The 17352-nt window shown below is 42.6% G+C and overlaps 1 protein-coding gene and 1 pseudogene across 8 annotated transcripts in view; one reads left to right on the top strand and one right to left on the bottom strand.

Moving 5' to 3' along the window:
- AMBRA1 (autophagy and beclin 1 regulator 1) overlaps positions 1 to 17352 on the bottom strand; it is a 175879-nt gene that overhangs the window by 82165 nt on the left and 76362 nt on the right. For all 8 annotated transcript variants that reach the window (XM_057747739.1, XM_057747731.1, XM_057747732.1 and 5 more), the window contains 2 exons: positions 13851 to 13931; positions 13043 to 13143 (listed from right to left, as the gene is read on the bottom strand). In XM_057747739.1, the coding sequence (XP_057603722.1) occupies positions 13043 to 13143; positions 13851 to 13931 (182 nt within the window). The remainder of the gene's footprint in view (positions 1 to 13042; positions 13144 to 13850; positions 13932 to 17352) is intronic.
- On the top strand, positions 1393 to 2034 carry LOC130860026 (60S ribosomal protein L13a-like; annotated as a pseudogene).

The following is a 17352-nucleotide window of genomic DNA, read 5'->3' as shown; positions in this document are numbered from 1 at the left end:
CCTGTACCAATGCCCTTAGAGACAGTCTCCTCTCTGACTCCGGGCTTAGCCATGTGGCTCTTCTAGAGTGTAGCCCTGATGGGACAAAAACAAAAGTGAGAAGAGCAGAGACTCGCAAAGTGCTTGTGCATTGCGGCCTGACAGCTGGTTTTTCTCTGGAAGCCTGAGGCACTGTGTGCAGAAACTGGTAAAGAGAAAAAGAGACAAGTCCTCCCAGCTGAGGCCAACCAGCCTGTCAACTGGCAGATGTGTGTGAAGCCATCTGTACTAGTTTTCTGTGGCTCTAATCACAAATAACCGCAAACTCAGGGGCTCAGCATTGACATAAATTTACTAGCTTTCATTTCTGCAGATCAGTCCAACATGGGTCTCGTGGGGCTGAAATCAAGGTGGTAGCAGGACTATGCTATTTTCTGGAGGCTCTAGGGGAGGATCCTCTTCCTTGTTCATTTGTTTTTGGCAGAATTCAGTTCTTTGCAGTTTTAGGACTGAGGTTCTTGTTTCCTTGCTGACTGCTAGGTGAGGGCCAAACAATTTCCATCTTCTATCACTGCATCTCTTTGACCCGTCTGCCTTTCTCTTCTATTTTTAAGGGCTTCATGTGATTAGACTGGGTCTACCCAGATAATTCGGTATCATCTCCCCATCTCACTATATGTAACCTTAATCACATGTGCAAAATTCCTTTTGCCAAATAAAGTAATATATTCACAGGTTCCAGGGATTAGTATGTGGAGATCTTCAGCAGGCCACTGTCCTGCCTATTACACCAACTAAGACCAGCCAAGCCATCAAATGACACAGAGAGAAGCCAAACTGGCTCAGACCAGATGAACTGCTCATTGGACCTACGGAATTGTAAGGAACAATAAACACTTTTATAAAGCCAGTAAATTCTGGGGTGGTTTGTGAGGCAGCAAAAAGCTAACTGACAAAATGGCGAAGGCTACACCACTTCTGAGGGGTCTGTGCAACCCTCAATCTGATAACACAGATGTCTTTCCCCTTTCTCTGCCCTAGTTCAGCAAGCATGCCTAAGAGGTAACTGGCAGTGTTCTGTCCTCTGAACCATAAAACAAAATAATTAAATTAGTTTTATTTCTTCTTCCAGTCCAGTTCTAGAGATTATTGCTGTAATTTAACAAAAGTCAACAGAACCAGAGAAGGGCTTTTTGATCCACAACTAGAAGCTATCTATATACACAAAATACATATAAATATAAATATATATGTACACGCGCACACACACACACTAGAAGTTTTGGGGAAAGATCTGAAGGAAGGGCCAACTTTTGAAAGATCAAAAGCTGCTGATGAGAAGGAACCTTCATTGCCACCTAGCCATCTCTTCTTCATATATAAAGACCAAAGAGGCCCAGGCAGCTGCCAAAGATGGCGGAGGGGCAGGTCCTGGTGCTTGACGACCGAGGCCACCTCCTGCGCCGCCTGGCGGCCACCGTGGCCAAGCAGGTGCTCCTGGGCCGGAAGGTGGTGGTCGTGCACTGTGAGGGCATCAACATTTCTGGCAATTTCTACAGAAACAAGCTGAAGTACCTGGCCTTTCTCTGCAAGCGGATGAATACGAACCCCTCCTGCAGCCCCTATCACTTCCGAGCCCCCAGCCACATCTTCTGGCGGACAGTGCGAGGCATGCTGCCCCACAAGACCAAGTGAGGCCAGGCTGCTCTGGACCGCCTCAAGGTGTTTGATGGGATCCCGCCACCCTATGACAAGAAAAAGCAGATGGTGGTTCCAGCTGCCTTCAAGGTTGTGCATCTGAAGCCTACTCGAAAGTTTGCCTACTTAGGGCTCTTGGCTCATGAGGTTGGTTGGAAGTACCAGGCAGTAACAGCCACCTTGGAGGAGAAGAGAAAGGAGAAGGCCAAGATGCATTACCGGAAAAAGAAGCAGCTCATGAGGCTACAGAAGCAGGCCGAAAAGGCCAAAGAGAAGAAAACTGACAAATTCACAGAGGTCCTCAAGACCCATGGATTCCTAGCCTGAGCCCAATAAAATTGACTGCTTATTCTGCAAAAAAAAAAAAGACCAATGAGGGCTTTGGGGCACAGTGTCTGAGCAGGTGTCTCTAACCCTTCATTAGCAAAATACATGTCCTCAAATGGGCTCTCCCTCAAATTTGCTGATACTTAAAGGTCTGGAAAACTTCAGTGGAAGGAAAATGCCAACAGCAAGTTAACGTCCTCTTGGCTCTTTTGGCTGACTTCCCTGTGCCTGGGCCTTGCCTATTAATTGAATGCTATTCGGATTCCATCTCAAAAACAAATGAGGATGGAGACCAGAGGCCTGCCTTCCCCAGACTGATAAGAGCAGCACAGTGCAATTATACCCGAACAGCTCTGTTCTGGAATGTAATCACCGCCCCAGCCTTCTTCCCAATGGGATGGCAACAGTGTAATTACCTCTTCAGGAGTTATTGTTTGGGAATGTATTTCTCCTACAGGGCTCCTTCTAGGGGAAAGGAGCTACAACAAGAATATAAGAGAATTTGTAGCCCCCTCCCCAGTAGCAGTTTTCTAGGCTAAACAAATTATTTTTGTTTTCTTAAAGTAAAGCCAGAGTTTACATTTCAGCCTCTTTTTCTACCAGCAAGGAATCACCTATACCCCATGATGGTTCTATTTGAAAAGTCCCAATCTAAAGTTAGACTGCTTGAGTTCTGATTCCTACTCTGTCAAGTACTAGCTGTGGTTTTGGGCAAATTACTTCATCTGTTTATGCCTCAGTTTCCTCATTTGTAAAAATGAGCAATAACAGGACACCACTGGAATACTGTTAAGTGAAATAACATGTGAGAAGTGCTTGGAGCCTACTGGGCATACAGTAGGTCTTTTGTTTTGTTTTGAGCACATTTGAAGCACTGCATTCCAACACAGTCATCACATTCCGCAAATGTGATCTAACATCAGCTCATGGTCAAATCTAAGCTTGAGTTCTGCATTCTTTCTGTCCACAACCCTTTTGCCAATTCAGCATAAGGGGCGTGTTTTTAAATGCTGCCGCAGAACCGTCACAGGCTCTGAGCTGTCTGCCTAGGTAAATGTCACTCTCATAAGCAGATGTGACTAGACAGTTCCATGCCCATGTCCATGTCCTCTCATTTGTGCTATTAGTCCAGGGAAATCACAATAAAGAGACTGTTGTAAAATCTTGCTGTTGGAAAAATAAGCAAGTGCTACCAAAAGCAGCCACTGGCAACACGGCAGACTCTAGAGAAAATTCACCATTTTAGACAGATTTACTCAAGAAAGTGAATGATATATTTTCCTCACATGCCTACAGTATATCCAATCTCCCTGAAGACGTGTTCCCACTGGGAACTGTGGCCTTTTGCCTCCTGTCCAGTTTTGCTTTTGCTCCTTGTAGCTGGGACCAGTTAAATTCTCTGTCTAGGAAGAACATTTTTTGGCTTGTGCTTCACCAACCATGAGCCCTAAGAGTAAAAACCCTGAGTTTGCTTGCCAAGCAGTCCCAAAGAATATAACCCACAGCTCCAGGCAGTAGGAGTGAAGCTGGACCCCTCTGCACGGCATACAGCTGCAGTGAGCTGGGCTTATGACAAACCCAGGGATTCATCGTGGCAGCCCTGTAACACGAGAGACTGTTTTTACAGGCTGAAGTATGTAGTTACAGGAACTTGCTGGCTCTGGAGTGACACTAAACACCTGGCAAAAAGAAATACCTCCTCAAAAAGTCTCAACACTTCAGAAGATCCCTGGTCACCCACCTGCAGGTGCCTCTTTCCACCTCATGGCTTACAGCAGGGTATCTGTGCTTGCTCTTGGCTTCCAGCTGAGTGCCACAGGCACCCTGGGGAACAGCTGGCCTGTGGATCAGCAGGTGTTAAAGAAAGGAAATTAACACCCACAGGTTGGCTCTACTTGGGTAGAGAGGGTGAGAGGTGCTGTCTGCCAGCTCCCATGGCATGTCCAGCCAGTGTGGAATAAATGAGACTGCCTGAGGACATGAACTGAGAAAGAGAAAGAAAAGCTAATATGAGATCAGAGTTTTAAAAAGAAAGAGGTGGAGGGTTAGCATTCATATCAAGCACTTGGGTAAAAAAATGATGGCGTAGATGGGACAGCAAAGAAGACTGTTTCAAGTCTTTCCAGAGTATGTATAAGATCTCTAATCTTAAATATAGTGGAGATTGGCTGTTGCCTCCACTGGAGAAAAAGGGGCTTTGATCTCATATTTCACTTTTTCTTTCCTCACATCTCCACTGTAGATTTCTATAATGTTGTATCATTTGTTTTGAAGGGTTGCAAAACATGTCAAAGCACATACCAATCATAACCTAAGAGAGAAGTAAAAGGGTCCTGGCATCACCATGGCTACTTACAGATCAGAGGGCATCTTCAGCTGGCACCTTCAAAATGAGCAGTACTACTAAGACGTACACAACCCACAGGACTCAATACACTTTGAAACCATTCTAGGTCTAGGGAAGCCCCAGAGTACAGAGAACTTACAGTACAAGAAAAGAGTGGGGTCTCAATCCAGGCATGTTGATGCTAACCCTTCTTTTTCAGGAGGAAGAAGAGGAACAGGTAGAAAATTGGTTAAGAAGTTAGAAGAAAGGTTACAGGTCAAGTTTTCCTAGGAATAACACTCCTAGAAGAGCTGACAAGAACCTGTTGTCCCAGCAAAAAAGCTTAATAGACTCATATTATTTCTGCTATAGAAATGCTGGCAGATTCTGTGCTCTCATAGCCAGTTTTCTGTGTATACTTGTATCATAGCACTTAGCAAAATATACACTGTCCTACAGCTGTTTCTGAGCACGATGGGCTTACGCAGTAGATGGTAAGCTTATGGAGAGCAGAACTCACGTCTTTTTCCTGTGGGTACCATCATACACCTAACATTGTACCACATAAACAACAAAAGCTCAGTGAATGCTTATCAAGTAAAAATCACTTACATACCAGCTGAGTACTCTGTAGGTAATAACAAATTCATTCATCTGCGCCCCCCCCACCCCCCCACCCCTGCCCCGTTTCTCATGGCTCCAGATCAAGAAAGAGTTACATGCCAGGAGCTCACCAGGACCAACACAGAGTGGAACCTAAGGATTCCTGGCCTGCCTACTCCTTAATGTGTTAGCAAGTCATTTCTTCCCATTTCTTCCCTCTACCTCTGTTCCTAGCTTTAGTGAGTTAATCTAGAGCAGTGGTTCTCAATTTTTCACATGCACCAGGATCACCGAGAAGACTCTTTAAAACACAAATTCGTAGGCCTACAACCAGAATTTCTGCTTCAGTGGGTCTGAGGTAGGGGTCAAAAATTTGCATTTGTAACAAGTTCCCAAATGATGCTGATGTTATTGGTCCACTTTGAGAATCCCATGTTGCCATGGTTACATAGGAGCAAGCATTTGGTCTGGAGAGTAGATGCTTATTTCATGAGTGCAGGTTCTTACGGGAGACAGAAAAGGGTTTCTCAAATGCAAACTTGTGCCTCCTTTAATCTAACTCCTTTGGTTGACATGACTACAGGCAACAATGGACACATTAGCTTGTCAAACTGTCAACACAGGGACCTTCAGGTTACCATCTGTTGGTGCCTTAGAGCAGACTCCCAGTTTTTTCAACTCACTGACCATAGCAAAGGGGAGAAAGCCCTGCTTGGGACCCAGGAAGTACACCACTGTTGAGGAAGGCAGGACAACAGTGAGAGATCAGCAAGGTTATAATCAATGAGGAGACTAGCACAGCTCTAACTCATGCTGGGCCTCATGATTTATAATAAAAATCATAATGATAATAGCTAAAGTCTATTGAACACTTACTGTGTGTCAAAAAAAAAATACTACCCTAAGTGTTTCACATATATTAGCTCATTTAATCCTCAAAACAATTCTACAAGCTAAATACTATTCTTATGCCAATTTTACAGATGAAGAAACTAAGTCCCAAGAAAAGGTAAAATAAACTAACCAAGATTACATTGCTAGGAAGTAGCAGCATGAATATCTGAACAGACAGTCTAGCTCTGGAGCCCAAACTCTTGAACATTTTGCTCTACTGCCTCTCAAGCCAACTCTATACTGCAAGTGGCAGCTGCCCTTCCTGAACTCCACTGAGGCTCACAGACCCATGCAAAAGACAAATGAGAATACATTCAGAGTTACTTCAAACTGCACCAAAACCCATAAATTCTTGGTCCAAGCCCAGGTTTGAATTACACACACACACACACACACACACACACACACACACACACACACAGGCTAATATATTAGGATTGGCAGTTAAAGTCTCAGGGGAATTATTAATTTTTTAGTGGCAGGGCCAAAAAACAACAACAAAAACCACATAGAAAATCAGGCTACTCCCTGGCTAGACAGTAAACTCCATAAGGACAGAACCATTAAATTCATTTAAAAGACCCAAAGTGCTCCGGAAAATGCGAAGCATTTAGAAAGTTCTATGTACATTTCAAAGTGACAGCACAGAAAGAGCACAGGTGTAACGCCCAAGTAGGGAGCAATCAAGAGGAAATTCCCTAGGGCAGAGAGATGGAGGCGCAGAAACACTCAGTCACACATTACAAGGGGACAGAAAAGTTCATCAACAAGGCCCAATATTTTCCTCTAGAAAAGCCTGAAGAAGTACAGACAATTCAGCTTAGAAACCAAGACGGAGATTCTCGACAAGCGCACTTCTCGCTAGTAGAATAGGGAGATGCAGCAAAGGACTGGGTTAGACAGGGCATGGATGCTCCACTGACTGGTGGAAACCACATAAGTAAAAGGCCCTGGATGCTGTAAGGCACCTGTGAAAGCTGGGTTCTCTGGGAGGAGTGCTGCAATTATTTCTCTGTTTCCCAGGCAACCAAGCCAGCCCCTTATCGCCTTCACTTTCATCACTGGAGCAGAATGAAAGGTAACTGGGTTAATTATTAAAGCGGTCCTAGCTGGTACCACCACCACTAATTGTCCATTTATCTGGGGTTTATAAACAGCCATCTTAATTGATGTTGAGTTGGAATGTGCCACTCACTTTATTAGCCTGGCTACTGGGTACTGGAGAGGTAAAGAACACGGAGAAGGGTCCAGCCAAGGAGGTAAAGGGTCCAAAACCAGAATTATCATCCATTTCTGTTCATACTCATGTAAGTACACCATGATGGCCTTCAACTGTTTTTACTACTTTTCCTCTTTCCCAGATTTGCCAATTCAAGTGAAGATCTGGTATACAGTAATTAATCTGTTGTATTAAACAACCATGATATTAAATTGAAAAATTAAACTAATTCTTAAATGTCAGCAAGCCCAAGGACCCAGATGGCCACCTAGTTGGCCAAACTAGACTAGACCGGCCTCCTGAGAGTAATTCCCTAAGATACCAGGAAAGTGGGGGATATCTAAGGAAGAGGACAGATGTTTTTAAAAAAGATGAGAGGGGCAAAAGACAACCAAAAATAAAGTTAACAAGAAAAAGAAAAGTAAATTCTTGCAAAAGAGGTAGCTTTTTGCAACAAAAACCGGCAGCAAACAGAAAGATGCCTGGGACATGAGATGACATAAAGCAATAATTATAACACTGTATCACTGGGTTTGTAATATATATAGACATAACATATATGGCAATCATAGGACAAAGGAGGGGTACAGGAACGTAGCTATAATGGAACAAAGTTTCTGTATCTTATCAGAATCAAGTTTGTATAAGTCTGAAGTAGATCTTGATAAAGTATAGTTTAAAATCAAGAAAGGAATTAAAATAGCACATTAGAAGCTATTCACTTAATACAAAAGAAGTCAGTAAAGGAGAAACAGTAATAAAAAAAGACAATGGAGATACAGAAAAACAGCAAAATGGTAGGCAAAAATCTATGTCAATAACATTAAATGTGAACGGACTAAACAATCTAATCAAAAGGCAGCAATCGGCAGACTAGATAGGAAACAACTATATGCTTTCTATAGGAGACACACTTTAGATTCAGATACACATAGGCTGAAAGTAAAAGGATGGGAAAAGATATACTACACAATCAACATCCATAAAAGAGCTGGAGTAGCTATATTGATAGAAGAAAAACTAGACTTGAAGACAATATTACTAGAGAACATAACCTTTTGAAACTCTGAATCACTATGTTGTACATCTTCAACTCACATAATATTGCACATCTAAACCTAAAAAAAAGAGAGAATATTACATGAGACAGAGGAACATCAAAAAAAAGTTGATTCATCAGGAAGGCATGACAATTACAAACATACATGTACCTAACAAGGTCCCAAAATATCTGAGGCAAAAACTGACAAAACTGAAAGGAGAAATATATAATTCCAGAATAATAATTAGAAATTTCAACACTCCACTCTTAATGATGGGTAGAACAACTTGACAGAAAATCAGCAAGGTTATACAAAACTTGAACAACACTATCAACCAAGGAGATGTCCCTGGCATCTACAGAACCTTCCACACAGCAACAAAAGAATATACAACCTTTCCATGCACACAGGTAACATTCTCCAGGATAGATCATATGCTAAGCCATAAAACAAGTTTCAGTAAAGTTAAAGTAACTGAAATTATACAGAGTATATTCTTAGACCACAGTGAAATTAAACAAGAAAGCAACAACAGAAGGAAATTTGTGAAAATTGAAGAACACACTCCTAAACTAATGGCTCAAAGAAGAAATCCTAAGAGAAATTAGGCTGACTGGGCACAAAGCCATCTCTAGCCCATGACACTCAACCAGGCCCCAATGACCTATGGCTATAAGCAAAAAAATTCTGACACTTCCCATTGATTTTAATCAAAATGCTAAATTAAATACATCAGGCCCACATCTGCTGGGAGCAGATGCTCATTAGGATGAAAGTCAAAAAGATTAGACAGAAGAGATAACTAACACCCTGTATTACCCAGGTCCCTATCCCTCAGAAGTTTTTCTTCAGTAATTACCAGGAAGATGCCAAATGCCAGGGCTTCTTTTCATTTCACTTGCATGAGGCCTCAAGCATGCAGAAAAATATTATAGGCTTAAGAATCTTTTGGCAGATACTCCCTACTTGAACTCAGGCAAAACAAAGCACAGAAGACAGAACAGAGTTATTATGAGTCAGGCAGACAGACCTGGTTTAAAGCTCCAGGTCTGCCTCTCACTGTGTAATACTGGACAAGTGACATAACATCTCTGAACCTCAGCTTTCTTCCCTGCATAATGGAAACACACCATCTACTTCATAGGGCTGTCACACTCATTTAAGGAGATAATGTAGGGGAAGGCCCTTTGGACTGTACCTAGCCCAGAGCAGGCAGTCATTAACTTCATTTCCTTCTCTGTTATGGATTGCTGTTACTACACAGAGCTACAGCTGACTGCTAAAAAGTCAGCAGGGGCTGCTCCCCAGACTTTTTTGCATGTTTCCCCAAAAATATACCGGTAAAGTTGCAGTAGCTTTAAATGCAGTTATACCTCTTTAAATACAGGTTCAGAATTTGTGTTGCTGAAGAAGGGGCTTGGTGTGGGTTGATGGGTGACTGGAGGCTACCAGGAAGCTACAGAATTGTGGGGAAGGCAACAAGATGAAGTGGAAGAGATGAAGACTAACAGACTACCAAAACACTTCTCTGCAGCAGCTTCTGTTTTTGTATTATTGCTTTAAGGCTCTTGTGGGAGGAAGTGGGCAGAATGGATCTTAATTTTCTGCAAATCCATTTTTGTTGATGATTCTAAATGGTTTTGGCTAAGGCCCACTGAAAACTCATTTGTCACTGGTCATACCTCCTAAACCTGCAGGTGTATATATGCTTTGTCCTTCCAGGCCTGCCAAATTTCCATGCTTCACCCCTACAAAAAGCCATTCACCACACAAAGGGTTCTGCCTCATGTTTGGAGCTAAGAACCAAACAGCAAGACTGAGGTACAGCCAGCCACCTAGACTTTGAGCTACAGAAAGGCAGCGATCTTGTCTTATTCACTCTGGTAGCCTACAACAGTGCCTGGCACACAGGTACAGAACAAACATCTACAGAATGTAATTGTTCTGAGACCATCACAACCTCATTTCAATCATACAAGAGAAAGTGCCTTTCCAGGAAAATTGGGAGTGCTTACTGCTAAAATGCTAATCTGTCTTCACTTCGAAAGCCATTATTAAAGGAGCTCTATTACATGATCACAAATAAGTTTAATAAAAAGCAAAACATCTGTGTCCAGGAAGGCACGAAGCCTTGAGAAAAGGGCTGTTTGTTATATAATATTTTCCCTAACAAGCACTACTGGGTCATAAGAGGCCATGTCTAGAAACCACTTAAAATAGAGGAATTAAAACAAATAAGAAAACCCCTGAAGATCAGCCAAGTTCCCTGGGACCTCTTTCCCTCTTCCAGATTAAGGACCTAGAAGAAGAATGCTATTTTGATACTTTGTCCTTAAAAATAGCTGTAGGCAGGCAGACAGACTAGGAAACTGAAGTCCCACTGCCTTGGCTCAGTTCTGGCTATTCCGGGCAAGTTAGCCTTCTGGGCTTCAATTTTCACCACTGTTAATTAGATAATAGCACCCATCTCATTGGATTACCATGAGAATGAAATGAAATATGACTAGGGGGACTTTCCTGGTGGCACAGTGGCTGAAAATCCACCTGCCAATGCAGGGGACACAGATTCAAGCCCTGATCCAGGAAGGTCCCACATGTTGTGGAGCAACTAAGCCCATGTGCCACAACTACTGAGCCTGCGCCCTAGAGTCCACGAGCCACAACTACGGAGCCCACGGGCCACAACTACTGAAGCCTGTGTGCCTAGAGCCCATGCTCTGCAACAAGAGAAGCCACCACAATGAGAAGCCCGTGGACCGCAACAAAGAGTAGCCCCCACTTGCCACAACTAGAGAAAGCCCGTGCACAGCAATGAAGACCCAAGAAAGCCAAAAACAGCAACAACAAACAAACAAAAAAAACAAGTAATATGACTAGGAAGAGCACTTAAAACACTCCCTAGCATACAGCAAATGTTCAATGAATGTGAATGTTATTTGTTACTGTTATTATTATTACTGGAATTTTCTCACGAGAAGAAAAAAAGTAACACAGCTGTCAACAGAATCTGGAGGGACATCCAAATATCTACAAATGATGAGGGCATTTAAGAAAAGACCAATGAGGTAGATGTAAACTATTATACATAGAATGGATAAACAACAAGGTCCTATAGCACAGGGAACTATATTTCATATCCTGGGATAAATCATAATGAAAAAGAATGTAAAAAAGAATGTATATATGCATATAACTGAGTCACTTCGCTGTACAGCAGGAATTAACACATTGTAAATCAACTATACTTTAATAAAAAAATGAAAAAAAAAAGAAAAGAAAAAAAAAAAAAAAGACAAGACAAATGGACACTGCAACATCCATCTTTGAGAAATGAGTTTAAATGTGAATGGAAACCATCCACTAATCTAATTCAAGAGTGACCTTCTTGAGAGCCTGGATTTCCTTCCCTTCAAGGTACTTTGCATCCTTTTGTTAGAGAACTTTTCTCAGTAGATTTCATATTTGTAAACAACTACCTGCTGGAACATAACCCCTATATTCAAAGGTACCCATGAGTGAAATTGGGCCATTTGGGGTCAGACCTCTAGGCATCAAGTACGGAAGAAGAAATGGAGGTAAAGAGTTATTAGATCAAAGGAGAGAAAAAACAACATAGAGCTTTCCCAAAATAGCTACATGCCAAGGAGAGAAAGGCTTTCCCGGCAGTAGAGGAGCAGGAGCCGCTGTGTGGGGTGGTGCAGGCAGACGTCTGGAACCAGGAAGGGTGGAGGAGCGCTCTGCAGTATCGTCCGGCAGCAAGTGATGACCTGCCAGTGAGGTGCTTCCACGTGCCATCAGCCAAGCCACACAGAAGCCCCAAGCAAGGAGAGGCACAGAGCCACGAGGTCCGTTTACCAGCGAGGGCCAGAACCCTCCTCAGTCAAGGCTGTCAGGACACGATGGTACAGTCTACTCCCCCATCAAGCGTGGGCCCACAAAGCCCTGCTGTCCAGCAGAGAATCCACTGAGGTTTCTGGAGTTTCTAGGCCTTGACACTGGGTCAAGGATACCACTACTTAAAGGAAGCCAGGTCCCACGGCCTACCAGCTGTCACAACAGCTTGGTCAGAAATCACATTCCCCCAGCCCGACAGCGCCACTGCCTCACACAGATCTCTCTCTACCTTTAACCACCACATGGCCCAGATTTTCCAAAACATAATGTCATTTGAATTTTTTAAATAAAGATGCTTATTAAAGATACACCAAAATGTGGCTTGATTTTTATAGTTTTTAATGCCTTCACACACATAAATTTACAAGTTGGCAGTGGAGGTTGGGGGCGGGGGGAGGAAAGAAAAACCTTTGTCAGAAAAAAAACAGAATCTGCTTTGTTCACTTCTCTAGAAACTGCCCAGAAGCAGCAGCACACACTGTGTCTCAGCCCAGTCACGTCACGCATCTTAGCCCCAGAACACTGGTCACTAAGTTATTCAGCCACCATAAAATTGCCTCGGCTGGGCGTGTCCAGCCCATTTTCTATTCTGTGGAAATTTCTAAGCCAGCTCCATGGTCTCTCTCCTCCTCCTTCCTCTGATGATTCCACAGGGCTTGGAAACTCCATGTGCTGGCAGCAGCAAAGGGTTGGAGAGGTATGCTTTCAGCTCCTAAATTAAATCACAGGATCTGGCTCATGAGTACCTCACCAATAAAACATGAGCAAGACACCTTTATCATTCAATTTAAAAAGTCTATTTGCTGGATTAAGAAACAAATGGTTTAAACAAATTAAAAAAAAAAAGATGTCTAAAGGAAGTGGGAATGGGCAAAAGAAGCCCACTTTCCTCAATCTGTATCTTCCTGTCCTGAAGTAAGGAACTGAGTACAAGGCCTTAAAAAAGAGTTTTCAGCAGATGCCAAGATGCCATCACATCAACATAGGTAAAGGAGGGGAAAGCTTTAGTTGGCTCCCTCCCCCTTTAAGTTTTCAAAATCCAAAGAAACAACTCCTTACCTGCCAGGACCCTGTTAACAGAAGAGTGAGTAGCCAAGCCAGGCTGTCCACGTTCATGAAAAATCCCAGCATAAGGCAAGTACTCAGGCAGCAAGAAACGCCTGTAAGATGGGAAGGAAATCCAAAAAAGAGGAGATGTATGTATATGTGTAGCTGATTCATTTTGCTGTACAGTAGAAACTAACACATTATAAAGCAACTATATTCCAACAAAAATTAATAAAAAAAAACCCCAAACCTATATGAAGGAATCACATGTCAAAACCCTTCTATAGATTACCTTAAAACAAAGGAGATATACTATCCACCAACCCTCAACAAACAAAGATAAGGGATCCACTAAGCCTAGGAATCCACAGAAACCTAGAGCAGAGTAAAATTCCTAGGGTGTATCCTTCCACACATTTGTATCTTCTTTCGATCTTTCTTCTAACGTTTCCCGGGGAGTCTATTCTTGAACAGGGTGCTCCCAATGCCACTTTTCAGTCTTTTCATTGTAGTTAATCATCTCCTGTCAAGTCTTTAGGTGGCAGGGCTGGACTGTAGGTTCACTAGGAGATAATTCCAGATATGGACAATCCAGACCAGAAAGTAGTTTTAAAAATCCCAGGCTCAGGGCTTCCTAGGTGGCGCAGTGGTTGGGAATCTGCCTGCCAATGCAGAGGACATGAGTTCAATCCTTGCTCCAGGAAGATCCCACACGCCGTGGAGCAACTAAGCCTGTGCGCCAAAAAAAAAAAAAAAATCCCAGGCTCTCATAAAGCCTCCCTCAGAAAAGTCTCTCAAAAGTTGACCACCCAGTTCTTACCTTGGGACAAAGCGTCCAAGTGAAGGTGCAGACATCCGGGCATTGCGTGGAGCTCGGTGCCTGGATCTGTCACCATTGTCCCTGGAGAAAGCAAAAAGACTACACATAAGAGAGTCAGGCACCAGCCCAAAAGACAGACATCCCCCAAACTAAATTCCTACACTTAGATGAAGGCCTCAGAGAAATGAGTCGTCTGGTTGCTTACTAATTTGGGTGGCACATTAATATGCTGCGTTTCTGGAGTGCCTCAATTAAAAGATTTATGAGCATTTACTACCAGTTCAGTAAGAAGGAAGATTTTTCTTGTGGTCCCTGAACTCTGTAGCATCTGAAATTGAAGCCAAGTTTAGATCTTCTAAAAGGGATTTAGAATGGATATATATAAACTTCTTTTTCTAGATTGAAAGATAAGAGAAACTTTGGCTTCGGGGCATCCTGAAGGAAGAAAAATTCCATCAATCTCATTCAACAAATAGTTATCTTTAAATAAATCTGTTTAGGTCCTTGGTGTGGAAAAATCATCGATATGTGAAAGAAAAACAACAAGAAAAAGACTAGGTAGTCCTTTCTTTTAGAGACTGAAAAACTAACAATGATGAAGATTATTAGACAATGCAATCCTAAACTGGGCCATCTGAGTAAAAAGAAAAAAGTCTAGTGTTTTCTTTATGGTCTGATAAAGTAATAGTAATAACCACCATTTATTAAATATCTACTAAGTCCTAACACAAAGATTATTAATATGTTATCCCATTTCATCCTTTGAGTTTCCCATTAAGTATCATTAGATCTGTTTTAAAGATAAGGAAACTAAGGACCAGAGAGGCAAAGGCCCAAGGTCACACAACTAGTAACTGGCTGAGATAAGACTCAAGGGAGATCCACCTGACTCTGAAGCGCTTGCTCTTTCCACCACACTTCACTGCTTTTTGTGAGAGAAGACAAAAACGTCATGCGGCTTAGTTTCCCGTGTGTCAGAGGAACAACGAGCCAAAGGGCACTGGCTGGGCCAAGTGGTTAATTAGCTGCTTAACCAACTCTACATGATAAATGAACCTCTTGAGAGCCTGATTTGGGGTATTTTCTGAATTCTTTCTCTGGATTATCTTCAATTGAATGAGATAATCTTCAAACTGGCCCTAGAACCAAAGTTAAGACAACACTTTGGCTTTCAAGGGCACTGCTGGGAGCCTTACAAACCAGAAATGAAAGCCTAGGGGGGTTTCTGTATCTTGGTGGAACTGGATGCTGAGCATTTAGAGACAAATCAATATCAGGGGTATGGGAAGCCGATCCATTAAAAGTCAGTACTTGGTTTTCGATTTCCAAAAAGAAAGCACTCTTGTCTTCTTTCACATATAACATTCCTTTGACTGGAAACTCTACAGATGAAGGGAGAGGCAAGGAAAGGGAGAGACCATACGGAAAGTGAAAGGGGGATTGTAAAGAACAACGAGATCCGAAGTTCCTGACCAGCAGACTGCAGCTCTGGGGAACCCACAAATTATTATAAGGAGTCGCTGAATATCAAACAAATAAGCTCCCAAATTAAGTACATTTTTATTTTTCAAATACATGTAGATGCAAGCTGTGATCAAAGCACCAATTCAATTAAAAGTACAAGTGAATTCATGACAGCTTTTCATAATAGCATATTTTACTTACGGATGCACACTAACTAAAAGAACGAGTAATTACTATGAGAGGAGTTAGAAAATATTTAGATGTTAAAAAGGGCCCTAAGGGGGGGAAAAAGGGTCCTAAGCCTCAAAAAGGTTGAAAATTAAGTTATAGAAAGAAGCATTATGGAACAAATCCAATTACTTTATTCTACAGCTATGAGAGAGAGCTGGCCTTCCCAGCATCATGTTGTGGAGCTGACAATTTACTTCTGAACAAGGGCGGAAGAGCCCTCTCCCTCTGGATAATAAACAGCACTCTATCTGGCGTTAGCAGAGTTGAAGAGCAGGGAAGGAGAGGGGAGTGCAGGAGGTAGTACTGATCAGCAGTCGCCAGAACCGAACATGACACAGAGCTGGATGAAAGGACACATGACGATAACTTAGAAAAATGGACAAACACCAGGGCTGGGAGAAAATCTGGGCTCCTATGACATATTTCACAAGCCTCTTTTAATTGTTATTAAAACCTAAAAACAATTAACTTCCTTCTGATTCAATTTCTCCTTTCACTTAAAAAAAGGGGGGGAGAAGGGAGGGCAAAACATGGTCAGAGACAATGGCTTTATGTTATTTAGAGATTACTGGAAGATACATATAGGAAAATAAGATATATACACATATATATGAAAATCAGCTGGCTCAGATACAAGCAATCTCAGACTGATGGTTACATGAGGCACCACAAGAGAGGCAATCCATTAAGTGAGTGGAGATGTATCTGCTGGTCCTCAGCTTAACATCTTGACAAATGATGGGGAAGCAGGAGTTAAATAGCATCTCAATAAAATGCAGAGAAGACTTCAAACTGAAAGTGTTTGTGCACGCTAGCAAAGAAGGAGAAATGACAGAATTGTACACAGAACGATTAGAAAAATGTGAAATGTGGTTACCACACAAACACGATGCTGCTTATTGGAGAAAAAAACACAGGCATCTAGGAGAACACAGCCTATAACAGTAACAGCTCAAACATTTCCTGACCAGGAAAAACTTGAAAACATGAGTGGGTAAGGTAGCAAAGGTCTGAATGTCCAACTACAGGACAAGTTAAGCAAGAAGAGGGCAACAGCCCCAGGTCTTAGTGCTGCACACAAAGATCCCTGGCTAGAGTCACGGCTCTAAGTAAACTAGAGGCAAAAAAACCAACTAGTGATGCCAGCTCCCATGGTCTAGAGAGAAGGGAAGAGGCAAAATAAGGGGCTGAGATGGGGAAACAAACTTCAACGCAAAGAAAATTTGGAAGGGCAGGGGGGTGGAGGGTGGGAAACAGGAGTGAGGGGAGAGGAAGAGTGGTACGTTTCAAGAAAAGGGCAAAGAAACTAAAAGTACTTCAAATAATGTTCAATTTAGAAAACGACACAGACTCTGCCACTCACTTCAGTGCTGATACAAGATCAACACGGAGCAAGGCTCCACAAGATGAAGAAGGCAAATTTAGGCAGAGTCGGAAGATTAGAAGATGTCTGCCAGATGAACAACGGGAGAAAGGCAGACCCAGAGAGACAATTCACCTTAGGAATAATGGAGGGCGCTAAATACTGAGCCTAACGTACCACAGCCCACGCCCTTGGTGGCGGGGGGGAGCTTACACAAAACCAAACCAAACACAGTGAAGACCAGCATATGCAAACACGCTGGTGCCACCCCGCTATCACTGGAGGACTCTTTCTCACCAGAATACTTTCCAGGGAAACACCAGAGACAACCTCATCAATTTCATCAGCCAGAAGCTGTCTTTAAGCCAGCAGGATAGAAGCTGGCTGAGTTATTAATGGCTTTCCCAGCTGTTGAACTCTGTGCATCTCTGATTAACTCTCAGA

This window comes from Hippopotamus amphibius, chromosome 9 (genome assembly GCF_030028045.1).
Source record: "Hippopotamus amphibius kiboko isolate mHipAmp2 chromosome 9, mHipAmp2.hap2, whole genome shotgun sequence".
Lineage (NCBI taxonomy): Eukaryota > Metazoa > Chordata > Mammalia > Artiodactyla > Hippopotamidae > Hippopotamus > Hippopotamus amphibius.
The sequence above is the reverse complement of the archived record's forward strand: the minus strand, read 5'-3'. Positions and strand labels throughout refer to the sequence as shown.